General features: G+C 42.7%; 1 protein-coding gene across 4 annotated transcripts in view; it reads right to left on the bottom strand.

Moving 5' to 3' along the window:
* ADCY7 (adenylate cyclase 7) overlaps nt 1-20,472 on the bottom strand; it is a 621,989-nt gene that overhangs the window by 184,771 nt on the left and 416,746 nt on the right. For all 4 annotated transcript variants that reach the window (XM_085639173.1, XM_085639172.1, XM_085639171.1 and 1 more), the window contains one exon: nt 16,685-16,834. In XM_085639173.1, the coding sequence (XP_085495299.1) occupies nt 16,685-16,834 (150 nt within the window). The remainder of the gene's footprint in view (nt 1-16,684; nt 16,835-20,472) is intronic.

The following is a 20,472-nucleotide window of genomic DNA, read 5'->3' as shown; positions in this document are numbered from 1 at the left end:
GCTCCAGCGTTGTGCAGGCTGGCTGGCCTCGTGGCAGTAGGAGCGAAAAACACTCACCGCAAGACTTGTCGGGGATCCGGCGGTGCACACGTGGCCTTGGGCGCTCCGCACGGGCCGGCGCACATGCGCGCACTTGAAGCCGCCGGGTCCCGATGTCCGTGCCTTCTTTCGGTGTTGGTTGTGCTCGCGTCGTTGTCGGAGCTTTCCGGCGCGCGGAGCCTGCATGCTGAGGGTCTCTGAGCCCCCTCCCTCGTCGCCAGTGTGATATCGGCCCTTCGGGGCCGTTGGGGGTGATGCCGTATAGGCCGCAATGCGCGGAGCTAGCGCATACAGATGGAGCCACGCCAACAGAGTCGGATTGGAGACCCCGCCCCGAGCGGGCGGCTCCTTTTATTGGGGACCCCGCAGGCCACGCCTGGCCCACGGATGCAGTGTGACGGCACAAATAAACACTAGACTGTGGAATACTACACTTAGCATAGCGTGCCGCCTCACTGGTATGTTGCTGCTTCTGTTACTGCATCCAGGTATAAAATACAGCAAGTAACATTATACCTACAACAACCCAGGACTATACGCTTTGTCAATGGTTGTTAGTTGCATAAGATAAATAAGCATCAACTATGGCTTTATTGAATGAAATATTGAAAATGCTTCAGTTCTGAAATGATGAGACTGTGGAAGAACTATATGAGTCTCTGAAGTTACATCAAAGGCAGTGAAGGGTGCCACTATTGCAGAGTTAAGATTTGGGTTTTTCGCCGAGGGTGACGGCAAAAATGGAGAGCCCGATAGGGAACCGTTTCAGCACCTGCTTTTTAGAACTGCCAGTGCTCAGCACTGGCAGGACCCGGCCCCATTACACCCCCGCTTACGCCACTGTTCAAGTTCTTCACTAGAGGCACTGCCGTGTGCAGCGGACGAAGTGCATAAAAAGTATGGAAACCCGAGGAGGAGGACAACAAGGGCAGGGTCAGAGTGCAGTGGCAAGTCAGGCATATAGCTAGAAAGAACAAAATATTATTTAACTATTGCTGACCTTTCACCTACAGGTAACTGGGTATAAAATATTGTATGCACACATGAAAAAAAATAAGTGAATCTATTCTGTGTGCAATGCACTGTTCTGATAGGAAAGGGCAGTTGGTTAGTGTGATTACTTTATGTGTGTGTAACTGTAGGGTCACGGATTTGAATCCTGGTTTACGCACTGGGGACAATGATGCATTTATAGTGGTATGAGCTCCCAGCCTGTGACAGAAAGCACTATGGCTATGTAAATCATTAGTTTAAAAGTGCATTACAGACAGTATATGATAAGCTGCTGCAGATTAAACAATGTAAAAGATGCAGTGATTACAAAGTTATATTTTTTGTAATACACAATGAGACAGTACCTAGTGCAAACCTTCATTATATGTTTTGATTTAAGGGAGGCATTCCAGAACGGTAATAGCCTTAAAGTACCTCTCCAAAACAGTAACTGTTTGTCACCAGGATGCTTCAAATTCTAGCAATGAAAGCCTGTACTGGCTCCTAGGCACCCTTTAGATTTGCTGACCAATTGAACACATTTACATTTCTATCAGGTAGCAGCCAGACACCCTGGATAGAATGTTTGTTTCTTGTTTAGCTATCTGTCTCTTTTCTTCATTCAGAGTGGAGGAGGCACCCTTCTTCCCTTTCAGCTGACGCAACCCAAGGTTCTGCCTTAACCATGCAGGATGGGTTGTTTCCGGTCTAAAAGTAGGGTAACTATTTTGGTAAAATAGAAAAAAGCAAAGGGAACGTTGTTCCCAATAGATTCCATGTTCTTCAACCTCTGGCCGAGTGTGAAATGTTGACTTCAGACACTGGCAAATTACATTTCATGACATTTTGTGTCATTCCAGTAAGTTTTCCTGAAGTTCACAAAAATATGCAATTTACACATCCTAGTTTGAATGTGCCATAAAATGTTTCTGAATACCACAAAGTTGCAAGTTGGTGGATGTTCACCTAGCTTGGCACTTAATCCGAACCCTCAAATGCCCACAGCCCACCCAAAGACACAGCAAGAGAGGGCTCTGGCTCTTTAATTTGTAATAGAGAATCTAACGTCACTAAATAGGATAATTCCACAACACCTTGTGAAAATGACCAGACCTAGACCCTCATCTCTCAGGAGGGGCGGACAAAAGGAGGAGCTGCGCCTTCTCTTAGCACAATGTACTAACTCATCATGGCTCACTGAGAAGAGACCTGTAAGGGCAGCCAGCTGAGCCATGCCTCACCAGGAAAATTCAAGGTGGCATTCAGAAGAAATCCAAGAGGTGTACAAACATTGCAATTAGGATGAAAGAAGTTGAGCACACCTTAGAGGCAGAATCTGTCTTAGCAAGGAAAATCAAGTAAGATGCACGGCATGAAAATCAATTGTCCAAAAGAAAATGGAAGCGCAAAGAGTTCAAACATTAACAATGCCAAAATAATCTCAGGGTATTGGGCACTGGGGAAGGAGTAGAGGGCTCAGACCCCAAGTCTTGTTTAAAAATGTATTTCCAGAACTAAGTGACTGGGATTGACAGAATCAAGAGGCTTGCCACTTTCACTTGACTGCCCGTGGAACATTTCTTTTGAACCTCAATGAAAGGTGCCTCCTTGAACAATATTCCTTTTCTGTTGTAACTTTTTACTCCAGCATAACTTCTTTGAAAGAGCTAGACTGGAAGCAAAAGTTAAGACCGATGAACACTTGTTTTTAGTGACCGCTGATTTTTGCCACACAAATGTGGAGAAAATTAGATGACTTTATCAGATGATCAAACCTTTTCAGGGCATGAAGATGCATGCATTTCCCCTACTCAAGGATTACCCAGACTCAGGATTTAAATTTTTTTTTTTTAAATTGTATTACAAACATGAGAAAATCTTACAAATGTTGTATTCTTTCTCACAGTTCTATCTATAGAAGATACATAACAACCAATCCCATGGTGGGATATTGTTAAGTCAAAATTTGCATAGCAAGACAGTGGGAGGCTTTAATTCGATCAACATAGTAGAGCTTAGCCGCCTTAGTCCTAAGCCATTTGCTGTGCGTAAGGGTCAACTGAGATGGAAGAACATGCGTTTACTTACATGAGTCAGCTACGTATTGTGGGTTAAAATAATAAATAACTAAAGTGACAGTAATAGTTCCCCAAAAGTCAATATTTATAGCGGGTCAGTGTGAGGGAGATGCAAATATGCAGGTCCATCACCACCTATGCGGTGCCAGCGATTTTCCTCAAAAAGGAGTGTACATAGACACTGAGATCCAAGGGACTGAAATAAGGGAGGGGAGCTGCCCAAATGTCTATCATTTATGGAGCAGGGGATGTGAAAGCAGTGGTGTGCAGCTGTCAGTCTTTAGGGAGCTGTATGTGTGGGAAGGGGTTGTACCCTAAGATATTCACATTAGTTTTTATGGGCGACTAAAGTACTTATCCCTGCCTTCTGTTATGTTTGCTCATAATTCATCCCATTCCCACGCTATCAGGTATTTACAAAGGCTTCTTGCTTCCTCTCTATGTACGGCTGTGCTTTCCCAGGTCATGAACCGCTGTATAGGAGGGCCTAAGGAGGACTTCCAATTCATAGCAATGGTAGGCTTTGCTAGGATCAGCGAATTTCGAGGCTGCCTTGCATCTTTCTGGGCAGGGAGTGGGGCGCAAAAGGCAAGCGTCCGGGTAGTGTAATAGGTCCTACCAGTGGTACATTGTATGTCGCTTGAACCGGTTGCCAAAATTAATACTAGACATCATGTGGTAGAAATCCACCTGATGTATGTGATAGCAGGGACAGTTACCTGTGGAAGTTGAATACATTTAACTGAGCATGTGGCAGGATAGATATGCTCCATGAAGCTGATAATCATGAATTTGTTGCGGTCCGGCATTGTGGGAAACCTCACATGGATATTGGAGTAGTTTGTCTCATATCTTGTCAGTGAATGCGTGTTCCAAGTTTATTTCCCAGTGAAGTTTGAGCTTATCCAAGGGGGGTGAAGAGTGATTACAGTTATTTATAGAGCCACATAATTAGTTTGCAGTCTAATCCTGATATAGCTATGTGTAGGTGGTGCCTCATTGGTAATATGACACAAATTCCTCATCTGCGCCAGAAGCTGTCTGTGTGAGTGGAAGGTGTTTGAGCTGGTCTGCAATGATTCAAAAGCAGATATCGTCCCATTCTCGAAAAGCTACCCTACCGTGGTGAGGCCAGCGTGCGCCCAGTGGACTGCCAGTGATTTATTGTGAGGAGGTGGGAGTGTAAATAAAGAGTACTAGAGGTATATCTGGGGCATATGGTGTAGTGGCTCAGGACCGATTGAGGTTTGATCAATTGCATTGTTGTGCCACCGTGGATAGTAGGGGTTGATAGTTTTGTGGTCTTTTAGGGCATAGTACCCACTGTGCCATTCAGTCTATTGCATTAGGTCTCTGTGAAGTGCCAAGCTCAGTTAAAAAGAAGACGGCTAGCCATTGCGAGAGCTATTGTGTTTGCGCTGCAAAGTAGTAGAGCTCGAAGCCAGGGACCCCACGTCCTCCCTGATCAATTCACCATCTGAGGGTGGCCACAGCAACCCTAGGGCGGTTCCCATGTAGTGTCACATCCATCTCTTAAAAATGTGACCTAGGCAGCGCCTAAGGTAGGTTGTAATAGTAATAAAACCATTGAGGTGACATTACCATTTTTGCCACTGCTATACTCCCAGTCATCGACAATAGGAGGATGCGCCAAAAGGCTACCTGGGCGAGGAGGATTGCACAATGTGCCTGATATTCCTGTCAATCACATCCGTTTCAGCTTAGGGGACCCATATCCCCAAATAACTAATTGTAGTGTGAATCCCTGTGGATCCCCACTCAGGCACAGTTCGAGGTTGCTTCGGGAAGATGGTGGTCATATCCCAGTTTACCTACAACCCAGAAATGCAGCCAAATGCACTAAACTCTTCGAAGATCTCTGCTACATTAGTGCCCAAGTTTCTGAGGTAAAGCAAAAGGTCCTCTACATACAGAGAAATCGAGTCTGCACCCATGTCAATGGGGATTCCCCAGTTCCTGCTGATCAATCAGGATTGAATTACAAAGGGCTCCAACGCCAGGGTGAACAGGAGAGGGGAGACAGAGCAGCCGCGTCGGGTACCTCTATGGCCGTAATAGGACTCTGATATCATTCAGGGCCGGGCCGAGGAGATAGCATAGAATAATTAAATATACTTAAGGAAGGTGCCGCGGACCAAAGAGGGCCATGAACTTATGTAAGAATCTCCAACTAAGGAAGTCAAAGACCTTCCCTATGTCCCGAGTAAAATTCAAGTGGCAGGCCATTCACTCCTGGTACCTTCCCAAGTGGCCTGTTCCACTCTAGTGGCTTGAAGGTAGGCAGGTGCTCAGATGTCTGACTGATTAGCATTCCAAGTCTCGTATGCAGCTATCTAGAAAGATGGGTTGAGTAGTTGTTTCTTTAGTCCCACAGAGGTCTGTATACAGTGACCTCGTAGACTGACCTTAAATGCCTCCCACATAATGGACTGAGGGAGAGTCTTATCTGCATTTCCATTGAAGTAGGGGTCAATAAATTCCTCTAATAAGTCTTGAAACACCGCATCTTCTAAGGCGGTGCTTAGGAATCTCCATGTGGTGATAGGTGGAGTGACATGTGCACAGGCTAAATGGAGTATTAGTGGGTTCTGGTCTGATATGGTGTGGCTCAGGTGCTCTATAATATGTATGTCAGGCATGAGGCTGGTATGAGCAACAGACCGATCTAGTCAGATGTGTACCTCATGGAGTGTTGAATAGTAAGACTGTTTCAGGCCTGGGGATATCAGTGGTGCCACATTTCAGTGAGATCCCAGTGTGTAGCCATTCTTGTAGGGACTTTGCAGTAGTGAATGGCAGGGCATTTGGTAGGAGGGTGAGCGGTCCACGTGTGCATATAATATACTATTGAAGTCGCCACCTAATATTAAGGGTGGATGAGGCCATGATGCCAACATCTGTTGCACCACAGACCACTTCCTCCTACCGGGCTGCGATACAGCCTGCAGCGTCTCTTTTCTTCAGGCGCGTCGCGGTGCTGCACAGCTGCCCACTGTTGCTGTTTTGGCATTGCAGGTGCATCCCTCGGCGCCTGCTGTCTTTTTGTGTCGGGCACGCCGCCTACCTACGCGGCGGCCCGTTATCTCACAATTTGCATGACGGGAATGCCGCATCTCCGGTTTTGGAGCTGCGGCTTCTTATTTTCACATGTTAGGGCACTATATTCTTACCTTCCTTTCACTGGATATATATTTCTTTCTTCATGGGGCCATCTTGCCTTCCCATAATTCCATAGTCTTCTTCCCAGAAGACCTTGGGAAGTATCTGCTCAACCAATTCAAGATCTTCCTATTCTGTCCACTATCCTTTTCCTTATCCAAGATGGTGGTCACTTACTTCCTGTTTGGTCACTTCCTGTTTGGTCAATTCCTGTTCATGGGTATTTAAAGGGCTGGATCCTTCATTTCCTTGCATTGCAACACTCTTCGCTCCTGGCGGTGTGTCCTCGCTCCTGTTGGCATCCTGTGCTCCTGTCTGGTGTATCTGTGATTCCTGTTGGCCTACCTTGTTCCTGATTTAGCCTTCAATTACGGTTCGGATTCCTGTCCTTTCTCCTTCTGGAGGTTTCTTTCCTTCCTCTTAACTCTTGGAGTTCCCACTTCCACCAGAGGTTTTAACGACGGGTTTTGTTTCCTCTTGGAACTCCTTTTGGAGGGCACTGTCTGCTTTGGCTGTTTCATAGTCAGCGGCACCGTGGCTACCAGAAGGGGTCACCCTTACCTCGGACAGATAAGAACCCTCAAGAACCAATGTCGAGAATCTCTCCAACACGCCAGAGCCGGTAAGAACATCACAAGTCTTGACAACACCAGGGACAGGGAAGCAAAAAATGAGAACTGGCTAGTGTTGAGTGAATATATCATGAGTAGTCATCTGTTCAGCCTGCCCTCATCAACCACTTGTGCTTTAACTTCGAAGGAGACCCTTAGGCTTATCCAGATCAGAGTTCCTAGAGTTTAGGACGAGTACCCTGTGGCTCCAACTCTGCCTCGTCTTTTAGCCTGTAACTTTCGCCCCTCTGCTACTGTTAGGTGGGTCCCTTGGGGCATAGCAATGCAGATATCCATACAGCACAGAAAGGAACCTGACAGACTCAAGGTTGTCAGAGACTCACAAATGTATTTCTCCACTTCAAAAAATCATTTCTAAAGAATCTTCAAACCCCGAGGCATGTCTAATATTTAAGTTTGATTATCAAACAGATGTCATACATTAATAGTGTTGTTGGGTTGGTAGGGGGTAGAAGGTCAGCTTGGCACACTGATCAGGGACGGTGTGAGAAACTGGTTTGTTGGTTGACTGGGGTGTGAGCCCTGGCCAAGCAGCAACCACATTCCTCGGCAGAAGCCCGCCCTAAATTAACCTGTGCTCAACCCTCTGGTACCTTGACATAGACCAATCAGGTTTAACTTAGAGGCAATGTGTAAGGTGTTTGTGCAACACTCTCTAAAAAGTAACAAAGTGACAACAGTACAAAAAAAATCATACACCAAGTTATAAAAATAGAACTTTCTTTAGAAAATAAAAGGCCAAAACAACAAAAATACAATCAGTAGAACCGGAGATTTGTCATTTTAAAGATTTTAGTGAAAATAGTGCTAAAAAGCAAAAAGTGGCTACTTTGGATATCTGGTCGCGCCAGAATGAGACCAAGTCACAAGTTCTACCCGACCGCAATGGAGAACTGGCCGGCTACAGGGACCCAGTTGGGTCTGCAGAACAGAGTACCTTAAATCCTGGTTTGTGGAGTGTTGCGAGGATACCGATCAAAGATACATTACACAGCCAAGGCAATGCATCAGTTCCATGATACAGCGAGGCTGCGATGCAAGGGCCTGCGTCATCATGGAGGATCCCGTCGATGGGGCTTGCAATGGGAAGCCCAGAGTCGAGGATGCTGTGCACAGTCGTGGTGATGCATCGATTTCAAGGGGCTTTCAGCAACGTCCTTCCGGCTGTCTGTGATGAGAGGTGCGAGGCCCTTGCCAAGGATGCATCATACAGGGCGGTTCTGTAGGTGTGCTGGTCTTTGCAACTGGTCTCCATGCAGCAGTGAAGAAGCATCGGTTCTGCTTGGGATTGTGCCACGCAGCAGAGGAAATGCTTGATTCTGCTGAATCCACAGAGGCCAGCAGAGCACCTTAACCCACGTCCAAGGGTCCAGGACTGGAGTGGCACCCCTTGGCAGGGTGGACCCGCGGATAGAGTCCATGTGCAGATGAAAGGTTGTAAGAAACCTCTTGTGTCCTTGAAGCTTCATATCAGGAGGCCAGCTCACTAGCCCTTGGAGTCCCTCTGAGTTCTAGGTTCAAGAGATGCAGGTCCAGTTCCTTCTCACCCAGGTTAGGAGGGCAACTGGTCAGCACAGGAGGGCAGCATTTCCTTCAGACCAGCAGTCAAGCAGAATGGCAGTCCTTTCAGCAGCACAGCAGTTCTTCTTCCTGGCAGAGTATCCACAGGCCCAGACGTGTGCTGAAGAGTTGGTGACTGGGGTCCAGTATTAATGCCCAGTTGTGTCTTTTAGTGGGGAGAAGCTTCTAGAGGCGTATGTGCACAGGTGCCCTGCCTTCCTGGCCCTGGCTCCAGACTAAATACAATGGGGATGCAGCCCTTTTCAAGTGTAAGTGGGGCTGGGCCCAACTCCTCCCTCCCATCCTGCTTGTAACAGCCCACGCAGCACTATTCTTCCCATTGTGTGTGGCTGTCTAGGAGGAATACATAAAGCCCAACTGTCACCCACACCGACTCATGTGACCCAGAGTCAGGCGCAGGCACCAAACGGCTATGGAAAGAAAATACCAACTTTCTAAAAGCGGCATTTTCAAAATTGTAATTTAAACTCCAACCCCACCATAAGTTAGGATGTGAATTTACAATTCCAGAGACACCAAACATGAAACGATTACCTGGTCCCATTTGGAAATTACACTTAAACATATAACAAGGTAACTCCAATGTCATCCCATAGGAGAGGTGGGTTTTGCAGTATTGGAAAACAAATGTAAGAGGTTTTCACTACCCGGGCATGTTAAACTTAAAAGTACATGTACTAATTTTAAAATACATTGACCCTGCCCTCGTGGCTGTCTGGGGCCTACCCTAGGGGTGATTTATATGTATTAAAAAGGAAGGTTTGGGCCTGGAAAAAAGTTGATTTTGCCAGGTTGAAATGGCAGTTTAAAACTGCACATACACAGGACAGCAATGGCAGGCCTGAGGCATGTTTAAGGGACTACTTAAGTGGGTGGCACAATCAGTGTGCAAGCCCACCCGGAGAATTTAATTTACAGGCCCTGGGAACAGGCAAGGTCCCACTTTACTCGGGACTTACAAGTAAATTAAATATGTCAATTGGGTATAAGTCAATCTAACAAGTATTTTTTTCTCAAAATGTTTTTTAAATTCAATTTTTTATGAAAGGGCTGTACATTAAAAATAATTAACCAGCAATGGACACATCAGTGAAATGACCAAAATAGCAGGGTTGTCAAGCCTGGAAGTGTGGCCGCTATCGACTGCCATCATCAAAACAATAAAAGGAAACCGACAATACCAAAATAACAATCAAACATGTTTTAAAGAGAGAGCACAAACACTTTAGCATTGGTTAGCAGTGGTAAAGTGCGTCGAGTCCTAAGGCCAACAAAAATAAGAGGTCTGAATGCAAAAAGTTAGGGGGAACCACGCCAAGGATGCTAGGTCTAACAGATGGGTTATTTCTGTCAAGAGGAACAAGAACATGAGGGTTGGGATGCATGGATCCGGGTTGGGTGGACGTAATGTGAGGGCAGGCTGGGGTCTGGTGGAAGGTGCTGTCTATAAAAATACAAACAAAATGAAAGAATCACTGTCACAAAACCTAGTCAATTGCAAATACACTCAGGATTTAACATACGATAACTAAGGCAGAATTACGAATTTTAATATGGAACATTAAAGGCTAATATCAGAGCAGTAAAATGAAAATCAATGGCTGCAAAACTAAAACCTATCAAGGCAGGTATGATTTGTATTAAGTAAACCCACATATTCTTTAATAATAGAAAACTGTTGGAACAGATGGAACATAGGTCTTTGGTATGTACAACCCAACATTTTTCTATCTGCAGGTTTGCAGTATTGGCCCGTCCTAATTTGTTTCATGTGCTAAGTAAAGCAACTGATTCAAAGGATAGAAGGGTAATGGTTCAAGTACGTCCCGGAGGGCCAATGAACCACTGGATACAATTGATTCCCACCCACACAAGAAATATGCTCAAATAGATTTATTTTTTATTGATAAAGAATAATTGTTATTTTCATCAATAAAACGCTATCCGAAAGTTCTATGAAACCATACTCCGCTCATGCATGGGACGCTGTTAAAACTGGAATCCATGGGACTACATTAAGTGATACAGCAAGGAAGAAAAGACTATCACAAATTCAAATCCAGAAAACATATAAACTTCTAGAGAAGTTAGAATTAATTCATAAGCCGGCAAATCTTAACAACAACCAATGTTCCCTCTAAGTTATTTTATCCGTGTGCAGCTACAAAACCTCTATTTTCTCATTTCCTTTGGCCTTGTGCAAAACTCCTTCTTGGTAAGCTAGCTGTAGGGCTGAAAGCAGGATAGGAGTGGTCCTCCTAGGCCTTTTTAAAAAAATGCAAAATGTGACAAATGAAAGGTACTTTTTGCAACATGTTTGCCAAAACAAGGACATTTTTCCCCAAATAGTTTCAAAGCTTCCTATCCAATCAACATTTATTTTTTACATAGCTCTAGGAAGGTTGCCAAACAGATCCAGCTCTAGGTAGGTTTCAAAAAAGATCAATTTCCCAATATGGCTTGCTAGGAGTCACAGAACTATAATACGTGCTGAAAATATGAGAAAACACAGAAAACATTACATTGCGTATTTTATATAGCCCACACTGTGAACTGAATTCTAGGCACTTTTGCGCTGGGACTCATACTGGTGATGGATTAAAGGAGTTTGAGCACCATGCCTTACGTGAAGTCCCTAGAGATCAACACAGCAAAAAGTTGTAAACTTGGGCTAACCCTTTACATTAATGTTTATGCTTCACCCACACTTTCAGCCTATACTTTTGGCAGTACAGTGATAAACATAGCTCTCATAACATAACATTACTTTACATAACATACCATAAGGAAACATTGCCTTGTGGAAGATGAGTTTCAGTAATTGGTGAATGAACAGGGACATTTCAAGTCTCTCTGAATAAAACAGTTCCCTTAGTTAAAAATGTGTAATCTATGTGTAGATGAACACTGTAGTGCTACATTTCCTTCAAATAACTACAACTTAAAAGCTGAAAAATATAAATATTATTATCAGCCTGTCGGAAATGGCCATCGTTTCCCCACTCCTTAAAATGAATGGTATTAGCACTTAAAATGAGTGACAGTAAATAATATACTCTTGCTAAATAAATTGTAAAGAATCTGCCATTGTTCATATGCAGTTTGGTGGTCTGTAAGTGCTACAGCACATCTATCCAATGAGCAGTGACACGAAGAGACACGCTCAAGAGTTTTCAGGATGACACTTGGGATATGTTGGACTGTTCCTTCAACCTGGAGTTCCATATTCCGGGTTCTAATCATTTAGCCTCAACACCCCACATGAAAATAATTTTGGTGCTTTACATGAGCAATGCCGTAGGATTTAAAATTTGAGAGATTTCATAACCAGCTTTACAGAGCTTCATTACATGCTGCCTGATATTTTAGGAAGAAATTCTTCATGGGATGCAGATTTCACCGGGTACTGCATTTACTGGGTGCAATATTACCTCCCTAATAATACGTTCCATAATGCAGAGCTGGGGGTACTGGTGAAATACTCCATGCTTTGGTTCAGGCTATCATCCCTGCAAGTGTTGTTGTTCTTGTTTGTTAGCATCTCAAACCTGAAAACAAGTTTCTAAAGCTGCCATTGAGCAAGACACCCTTTGTGATGAACTCCTCTTAAGTTACCTTCCAAACAATGGAGCTTGCTCAGAGGCCTTTCCACACTGATCAAATTCTGTGAAGCTGAAGAAAGGGGCAGGCCGCTCTATTACTCTTATTCCATCCCTCTATTTAACACTATTGTTGAGGCCTCGCCTGTCGACCCCTCCCATCCTTCACAAGTCAGATGTGGCAGTGGTGCAGTGAGGAGAAGAGGCTCCTTTTAGGCAGAACCTTGGCTAGGATGCAACACACAGGCAGTGCATGCCTTTCATTTGTATTTCACAAAGGCCCTAATGTATTTTAGGAGCATGCATGCTCCCTTATGATGAAGTGTGTGGAAGTAAAGGTGAAGCTGAGCAGCCGCACAGGCATGCAACTGAAAGGGAACATAGGTAGCATCCCACAAGAAAGTACTCTGCAAGAGCAGCTCATTGCTTCCAGAGCTGACGCTTGCAAATCTATCCTGACATGCCTGCTAGAAACGTCATGGCTAATCGGTTGAAAATGTATGATGGTAGAGAAGCAGTGGGTAAGGTCCTTGTAGCTCAGTTAAGAGCCTGGCCTAACGGCTAGAGCGGTCGACTTCGGAGCTGGGGAACTGGGTTTGAGTCTTGGCAGAGATGCTCAACATTCTTTGATTCTGGGCAAATCACTGAGTCTCCCCATGCCTAACAAAAATGAATGTGTCCATCTGTAACACAATTTGTGTTCATTTAAAGCACTCTGATACCTTCGGGTCTCGTTCGTGCTATATAAAACTCTAAACAAACAAAAAAACTCTCACAGACCTGATTAAAAAGGAGGTACGATTCAAGGTCTGTGAGCATTCCAAAGGTGTTTTATGACAATTAATCAGTGGCTGCGTTGAGAAGATTGTTATGCTCTAAATGAAGCTATCCACTCACAAATTGAATCCGTCTTGAATCATTGAAAGAAAATGATTGAGACCCTTTATCTTCACCCATCACTGGGCACGAAATAGAAACTGCTAAACTTGATTGCGAGTCTGGTCAGTCGGTTGTTGAGGACAGAATATCATTTAAAATTTCCATATCTTTTTCTTCCATGACTCCATTGATGTTATCCCTGTTTTAGAGATTCAGCACACAAAGACCATATCAGGATAACAGATACAGTTAAATACTGTATTATTTGAAAAAACCAAACCCTAGACATATCCTGTCATACAGTCCTATTTCATTGATTAATAGCAATATTACAGCCTATTCTAAAATTATGGCCACTTTGATAAGTTAAGTTATTGCCAAGTGGGGTCTCTGGAAACATGGACTTGTACTGGGTCGGGATACTGTAGTTCATATCAATTGGGCTATTCACTATTTAATATTGTTTCAGAGCAGGGGAATCTCTTACCAATGATTCTGCTAGACGCAGAAAAAGCATTTGACAAGGTCTCGTGGCAATATCTGTGGATGGTCACGAAGGGGATGCTATTTGGCATTGGATTTATAAAATCAATATATATCAGTAACCAAAAGATAAGATTTTAACGATGGAGAGAGCCTCTGACAATATTCAAATCTGTTGGGAAACTCGCCAGGGATGTCCTTGTTCTTTACCTTTATTTGCATTATATCTCAAACCCTTTCTGCGAAAACGTTCATTTTCAGAGACAATAATGAATGTAGAAGTCACTTATTAAAGTTGCTAGCTTACCAGACAATATTGCTAAGTTATCACCAGGAGCTGATACACCTATGAAGGCTATTGATTGTGCAGCAGCGATTTATTGTCAAATAGCTGGATATAATCTAAATTAACATAACATACAAATTGTAAGTGCTTGCTCGAATGTGTAAGATCAACAAAGAATTAAATCTGCTATCTAATTAAGAATTACTTTGTCAGCTAAAACTAATGATCTAATACCACTTAACAATGACCCTTTAATACAAAAAAGCAAAAAATGATTTAAACAACTGGGACTACATTCAGATTACTCTTATTAGACAATGTAATATTGTTAAAATGTCTATTTCACCAAAGTTCTTTTATATACACAGGGTTAGACTCCTATGTTTAACAAAATACTTGTTCCCTTGAAAACGATTAATCTATTAGCAGTTTTGTTTGGGGTTACAGGTGACGAACAAGGGCTCTGAAGTTTCTTAGACTTCTTTTACAGTGAAGTTGTCGGTATTTTCCTAATTTTAAATTCTATTTCCCCGCAATGCTGAAGCACACGCATTTTCTAATAAATAGCTACTTTTATACAATCAAAGGAATGCTGGCTTTCACCTATATATAAGCTAAGTGTAGAAGATGAAGGCGAAAGATTTCTTATCTGATTCATAAAGCTGAGCTATTGCAAAAAAAGTGCATTTTAGGACAGTACACTAAGCGATTAGGGTCTCGAAAATATGTTCAATTTTACTCAACTTAACAAATATACCCTTTATGGAAGTCGGCTCTCCTGCATAGCAGCCACAATCGACGCTGCAGGGGTTGGGAAAACCCAGTAATGAGGCTATGCATACAGACTTTTTGTTAACGGTTCTATGTTACACCTTTATTAAAATTCAAGAAATATTTCATTTATCCAAATGTGTTCTTCAAATAGTACAGATTGGGGATATCTTTCAAAGGTGAGAGTAGATTAAAATCAGTTTATGCACAACCAACTACTCGATTCAATCTTCAAAGAAAATACAAATCAAAAGCCTTTGGATTATTACTAGATCTTTTCAGAAAGTTGCATAGATGATCTAAATTTTCAAAGACATTGCTGGAGGGTTAAGCTGAATAATAAAATAATTGTATGTTCAGCAATAATCAATACGCTTAGGAGAATAATAACCTATTGTTATCAGCTATCCTTAAGATAGAACAATGAAAAAAAATGTTTTGCTTATATTATACACCTTAAAGTTTATTTAAAAGGTGTAGAGGTGACAGCTCTGAATGTCAGCAGGATGGAGCAGATATTTTGCATATGATTATTTGCCGAATGCCATTGTTTTCAAGAATATTGGAAATGTATATTTAGCATTTCAAACAAAATATTACAAACACAAATTAAGGTCTCCATTCAATTCATTATATCAAGAGAAATCTTAGGCCATTCTTTCTAGCGATTGTACTTGCTAGGCTTTATTTTGCTACTGTTTGGCTTAGCCCACCCTCAGCCCGGCAATGGGGGCCAAGATATGTGGCTTGCTATTATATAGAAAATTCTCTTTACAGATTAAAGAAAGCAAGTCATAAAAGAGGTCAAGAGCTATAGGGACAGTTAGACAACTGGTTGAATTTGAATTCTGGATAAATTGTGTTGACATCAATATTTTTGGTTTATTAATATTTTAGCAACTCCCACATTTATGGGCTGGATGAAACTACTTAAGAATTATCTATTGTGGTTCTGTACCTTTTGATTTTAAGTATGTTATTTATTGGTATCTAGTTTTTCACTTTCATAATACAAAAATAGAAACTATGATTACAGGTGCTCATGAATGTGAACAGAAAGTGCTTAGCATCTTTGAACATTCTTAAAGCTGAAAGTTCATGGAAGCCTCATGCACTAAGTGTAACAGTTTGGGTCACGGGCTCACTGTGCCACTGGAATCAAGCTATCCTGGCTGATTAGGAAATAAGGTTCAGCATTCCGTCCATCAGTTGTGTGTCTTTTGCTTTCTTGCCCTAAGTGCGCTGGTATGCCCAGGCGTAGGTCCCGGGCTCACTGTGCCACTGGAATCAAGCTATCCTGGCTGAGGAGGAAATAATGTTCAGCATTCCATCCATCAATGATGTGTCTTTCAGTTTCTCAACACTGGCACAACTTTGTTTTTTTAATTTTTTAGAATACCTCCCAGAGTCTAAGAACAACCAATTCCATAACTTTAAACAGACACCTGACAGTCAACTCCTTCACATTCTGTAAAGAATGAAGGCCACCTACGTCTTCGCTATTTAGACAAATACCTCAAACCTCAAATCCAATTTGAAATCCTTTTATTCAGTGTCCTATCCAAAGACGTTAAATTATGCTTACCTCAGTGCCAACTTTTTCTCCGAATACCTAAACGGCTACATTGCTGATTTCTATTTAACCATATAATCTATGTACTAAGGATCATGTCTTCTTGTGCACTAACCTATACAAAATAGGATGAAAATGGAATCAAGGCCAATGTAATGAGCTATTGTGAGTGAGGATATGCTATGTGTTCTTGTATTTCTATGATATTTAGTTGTGCCTTCCTGTAAAAATCACTGAAAAAGGGTGTGTTGATACTGGATCAGGTTTTACCAGCACTCACTGTCCCTCACCTGTTGCACGAGGAACCAGCCCACACCTTCTGCCGACCCCTAATACACCCCCTGCCCCGCCACACGGAATACATCTAGAACCTTTCAATCAGTTAATTGGGTCAGGGAGTGAAACGTTTCTCTTGATCAATATTAATTGACAAAGTTGGATACCGATATCTTTTCAGTCTTTCGCTAAATTGTGCAACTCTAGTTCTGTTATTACCAGATCAACTTTAGAAGGGTGAATCAAAATTATGGGAAATGGGTTGAAGTATCTTTAGAAGCAATGCAAATTCACCATTACAATCGGATAGCTACCTGCTGCCTCTTCTGATCCTCTAGTTTCATGCGCATCCGGATGCACCTCAAAGTATATCTGTACAAATCTCTGGAGGCATCCAGCATCTGGTGCTTGTGAAATGCACCCACCAGGTTTCCACAGAGAAAAATCACAGCATTGGAGAGGATCTGGAACACAGAAATAAACAATGAGGCACACTGAAGTGAATTTGGTAAGGACAGTCCCCAAATCCCCCCCTCCCCCCCCCCCCCCCAAAGGAACAAGCACGAGCCCTGTCATTCTGCACTGCATTTTCACTGTGTCTCCTGTTTCAACAGTCTATTGCTATACATAAACAGTAACAGGGGGCAACATGTTGCAGCAGGGATTAGGTTAAAACTTCAATACAATATGACAATTATATTCTCATTAAACTGCAATTATGTTTTCCATAAATTTCACTGGAGTTTATAATTCGTGCAACACAGCAATCTTTATCCATTTTTTAATATGATAAATAACCTATTTTGTTACCACATGAAACTGTCATTAAAGTATTCAGTATTATTAGGGTTAGAAATGGTAATAGGGCTGGAACAGCTCCTATATATAATTGCAGCATTAATGTCAAAGATAAACACTGGGTAAATTCTACTAGAGACGGAGACATTTTTGCACTATTCAATTTCTTTCAAATTATAAATGATAACTCATGTGATGGGAAGATAAATTAGGCTTCTCTTTATTCAAACACCTGTATGTATACAATGCAGTGGCATTAATTGAACTCCATTTGGTGACAGATCTGACAAAGCTATAGCATTTGTTCTAGATATGCCAGCATAACAGTGATTGAATTCATATCATATCATATATAGTCTTTATTATCGATTAAATTCATCATAAAAGACAATACAATATAAAAAGTGTATTCCATACAGTAAAAAAGAAAAGCATTTCAAGGATACAAACTAGATAGAAGACTAAGTAAAACACAATGCTGGGTGCCTATTATGTCCTATTTCTAATGATCCAGGCCCAACCCAGAAATTTGGCCACGGCAATTACAGTGCAATCACTAGTATCAAATCTTAATATTCTTAACGCCTCAAGCCCCACTCTAGTGCCCAAGTTTCGACATATGGGTTTGAGCCATTTTACCCGTGGGGCTGCATAGGCCGGGCAGACAAAAAATATGTGACCAACGGATTCAACACAGTCGGAGCACCAGCGACAGGAATCACTCACCTCTCCCTTCCAACTTTTGGTGAACGATGTGGTGGGTAGGGAACCAACCCTAAATTGGAGATAAAGTTTCCTGTCACTGGGCCTACAAATAATGTCCCAATAATCTTCTAAAAATGGGACATTTTTTTGCTCTAGGAACCTGCCAGTCAAAGACTCTGCTGATGTTTGTGTTAGTTGCTTCTGGTGAACCTGGGACCAGTAGAGACCTTTGAATAATTGTTTGGGTGGAAAGGGGTTATTAACGGGGTCGGACCATAAATTTCCCAATCCCATGGATTCCAGTAGCAAACTAACTTGCTTAAACCAAACTATATTGCCAGAACCCAAAATGGAACGAACATCCAAAAATGCCTTAGCATATGGAGCTAATTCCAGGGTGGTCCATAATCTTCTCCAGAAGGCCAAAGGTTTAAACTGGGCGATTTCTTCGAAAGAGCGAGACCCTCTAGATCCAGTAAAAGTGGTTTCACTGGGCTTGAACTGGGGAGGCCCGTGAGGTTCCTCAGAAATTTATTTTGCGCCTTGACCAAGGGGGATAGATCCGCAAAGCCTCAGAGTTCTGCACCATAAATAATCGCGGAACTGATCCTGGAGTTGTAAATCTTAATTGCTGGACCTATCCTTTTTATCTGGGACTGTTTCTGTTCTTTTACCAAACACCCGGAAAGCTGGGCAAATTTAAGAGATAGAATGTCAATTTGCGGCTTCCAGCTCAGTTTGTTCTCAAGAGCAACCCCCAGATAGGTCATGATGTTCGTGCGTTCAAGTATTTCGTTGTTCATTGTGACATGACCTGCCAAGCTTCTTCCTTTATTGAAAACCATATACTTGGTTTTGGAAACGTTTACTTGCAGATCGTGGTCAAGGCAAAATTTGTCGAATTCATTCAGGGCCCCCTGTAGCCCCATCTGTGTCTGTGACAGTAATAGGGTGTCATCGGCAAACATGAGCAGTGGGATCTTAGTACCACCCAAGGAGGGGGCGTCAGTTGAAATAGATGAAAAATACTGCACAACTCTATTAATGAATAACAAAAAGAGAGTTGGCGCTAGGACGCGCCCTTGCCTGACACCCCTATTTACTTTAAATTTGTCAGTGACCTGCCCTTGGTTCCCCCAGCGTACTTGAGCAAAGTTTTCATCGTGCAGCCTGATGACGATGTTCAAGAGGTCAATGGGCATCCCTAACACCCCCCATAATTTTGTCCTGGGAACTAGATCAAAGGCTGACCGAAGATCCACGAAAGCGGCATATAAAGTGCCGCCGCAAAGGTAGACCGTTTTCCAGACGATCAGTTGAAACCTGAAAACCTGATCGATGGTACTAATGCATGATCTAAACCCAGCCTGCAATGGCGAAACGATATCCTCCTGCTCGATCCAAGACTGGATTCTTGCCAGAATCATCCTGGCAATGATTTTTTGAATCGAGTCGATTAAGCTAATCGGCGATAATTACCTTGGGCACGAGCGATCACCCTTCTTAAAGATGGGCAATATCTCGGCACCTTTCCATGATTCGGGAATAGCCGCCCCCTTAGCTAGGGCAGTAGCCAAGAAAGCAATATATGGCACCCAGTTGCTATGGTCCGATTTAAAAAGGTCCGCCGGGACACAGTCGATACCGGGGCCTTTCCACTGGGAATCTTACTTAAAGCCATCTCGACTTCTTTACAATCGAACGAAAAGTTTTGGAGGATAGACAAATCCCGAAAAGTTAGGGGAATAGTCTCTTCAGCCAAATTGGTGTCGGAGAACTGTGACTCGAAATGCAACACCCAGGTTTCAGGGAGGACATGGTTTGAGGGGATCTGCGAACTCAGAGTTGCCCCACTTCACAATGTGCCAGAACTTGGTCAAATTTTCTTTACTGGCAACCAAGAGATCATAAAGCTAAATACAAGAAAAACCCTACACAAAGAGGGAGAGTGTGGGTAAGGAGGGTCCAAGGGATATGTTTAGAGACCAACTACAGTATAAATCCCCAGTCAACAAACATCATACCAAAAAATACTGTGGGTCTAAAAGTTCTGTGTGAAGACCTGATATATTAAATAAAGTGAAACCATCTGGGGTATACCCAAAAAGGTTGAATTCCCATCACCCACAAAGGTGGCTATTCATCATCTGGGAACTCTGAACTAAACCATAACAACCAACCACTTGGGTAATTATGGCGGTTATATGGTAGTCCCAGTCGTGGGTGACCCAGGGTAGGGTGATGGTTTGCAGTGCCAAAAATATAAATGGAAAAAGTGCTATTAAAAATGGCTATCAAAACACAAACAATTTTATTCTGGTGCTGTCTTGATGCCACATTAAAAACAGTGCGTGGACAGCGTAACAAATAACTGTCAGGGTGTCGGTCAGGCCAAGAGATCATGCCAGTGTTCGTTGTCCCAATCTTGTTTAGCCAGAACTTTGGCCTTACTATAGTTACTCCTGGCTGTTCTAATATTAGCCAGGTTTTTAGATTTGATTGCGGATTTTAATTTGCCATAGAATTCACGGCACACTTTGTTGTACCAGTGGTTACGCTTGGGTTGGATAGATTTCTTAGCCTTACCCGGCTTTGAAAA

The sequence above is a fragment of the Triturus cristatus genome, chromosome 12 (assembly GCF_964204655.1).
Source record: "Triturus cristatus chromosome 12, aTriCri1.1, whole genome shotgun sequence".
NCBI lineage: Eukaryota > Metazoa > Chordata > Amphibia > Caudata > Salamandridae > Triturus > Triturus cristatus.
The sequence above is the reverse complement of the archived record's forward strand: the minus strand, read 5'-3'. Positions and strand labels throughout refer to the sequence as shown.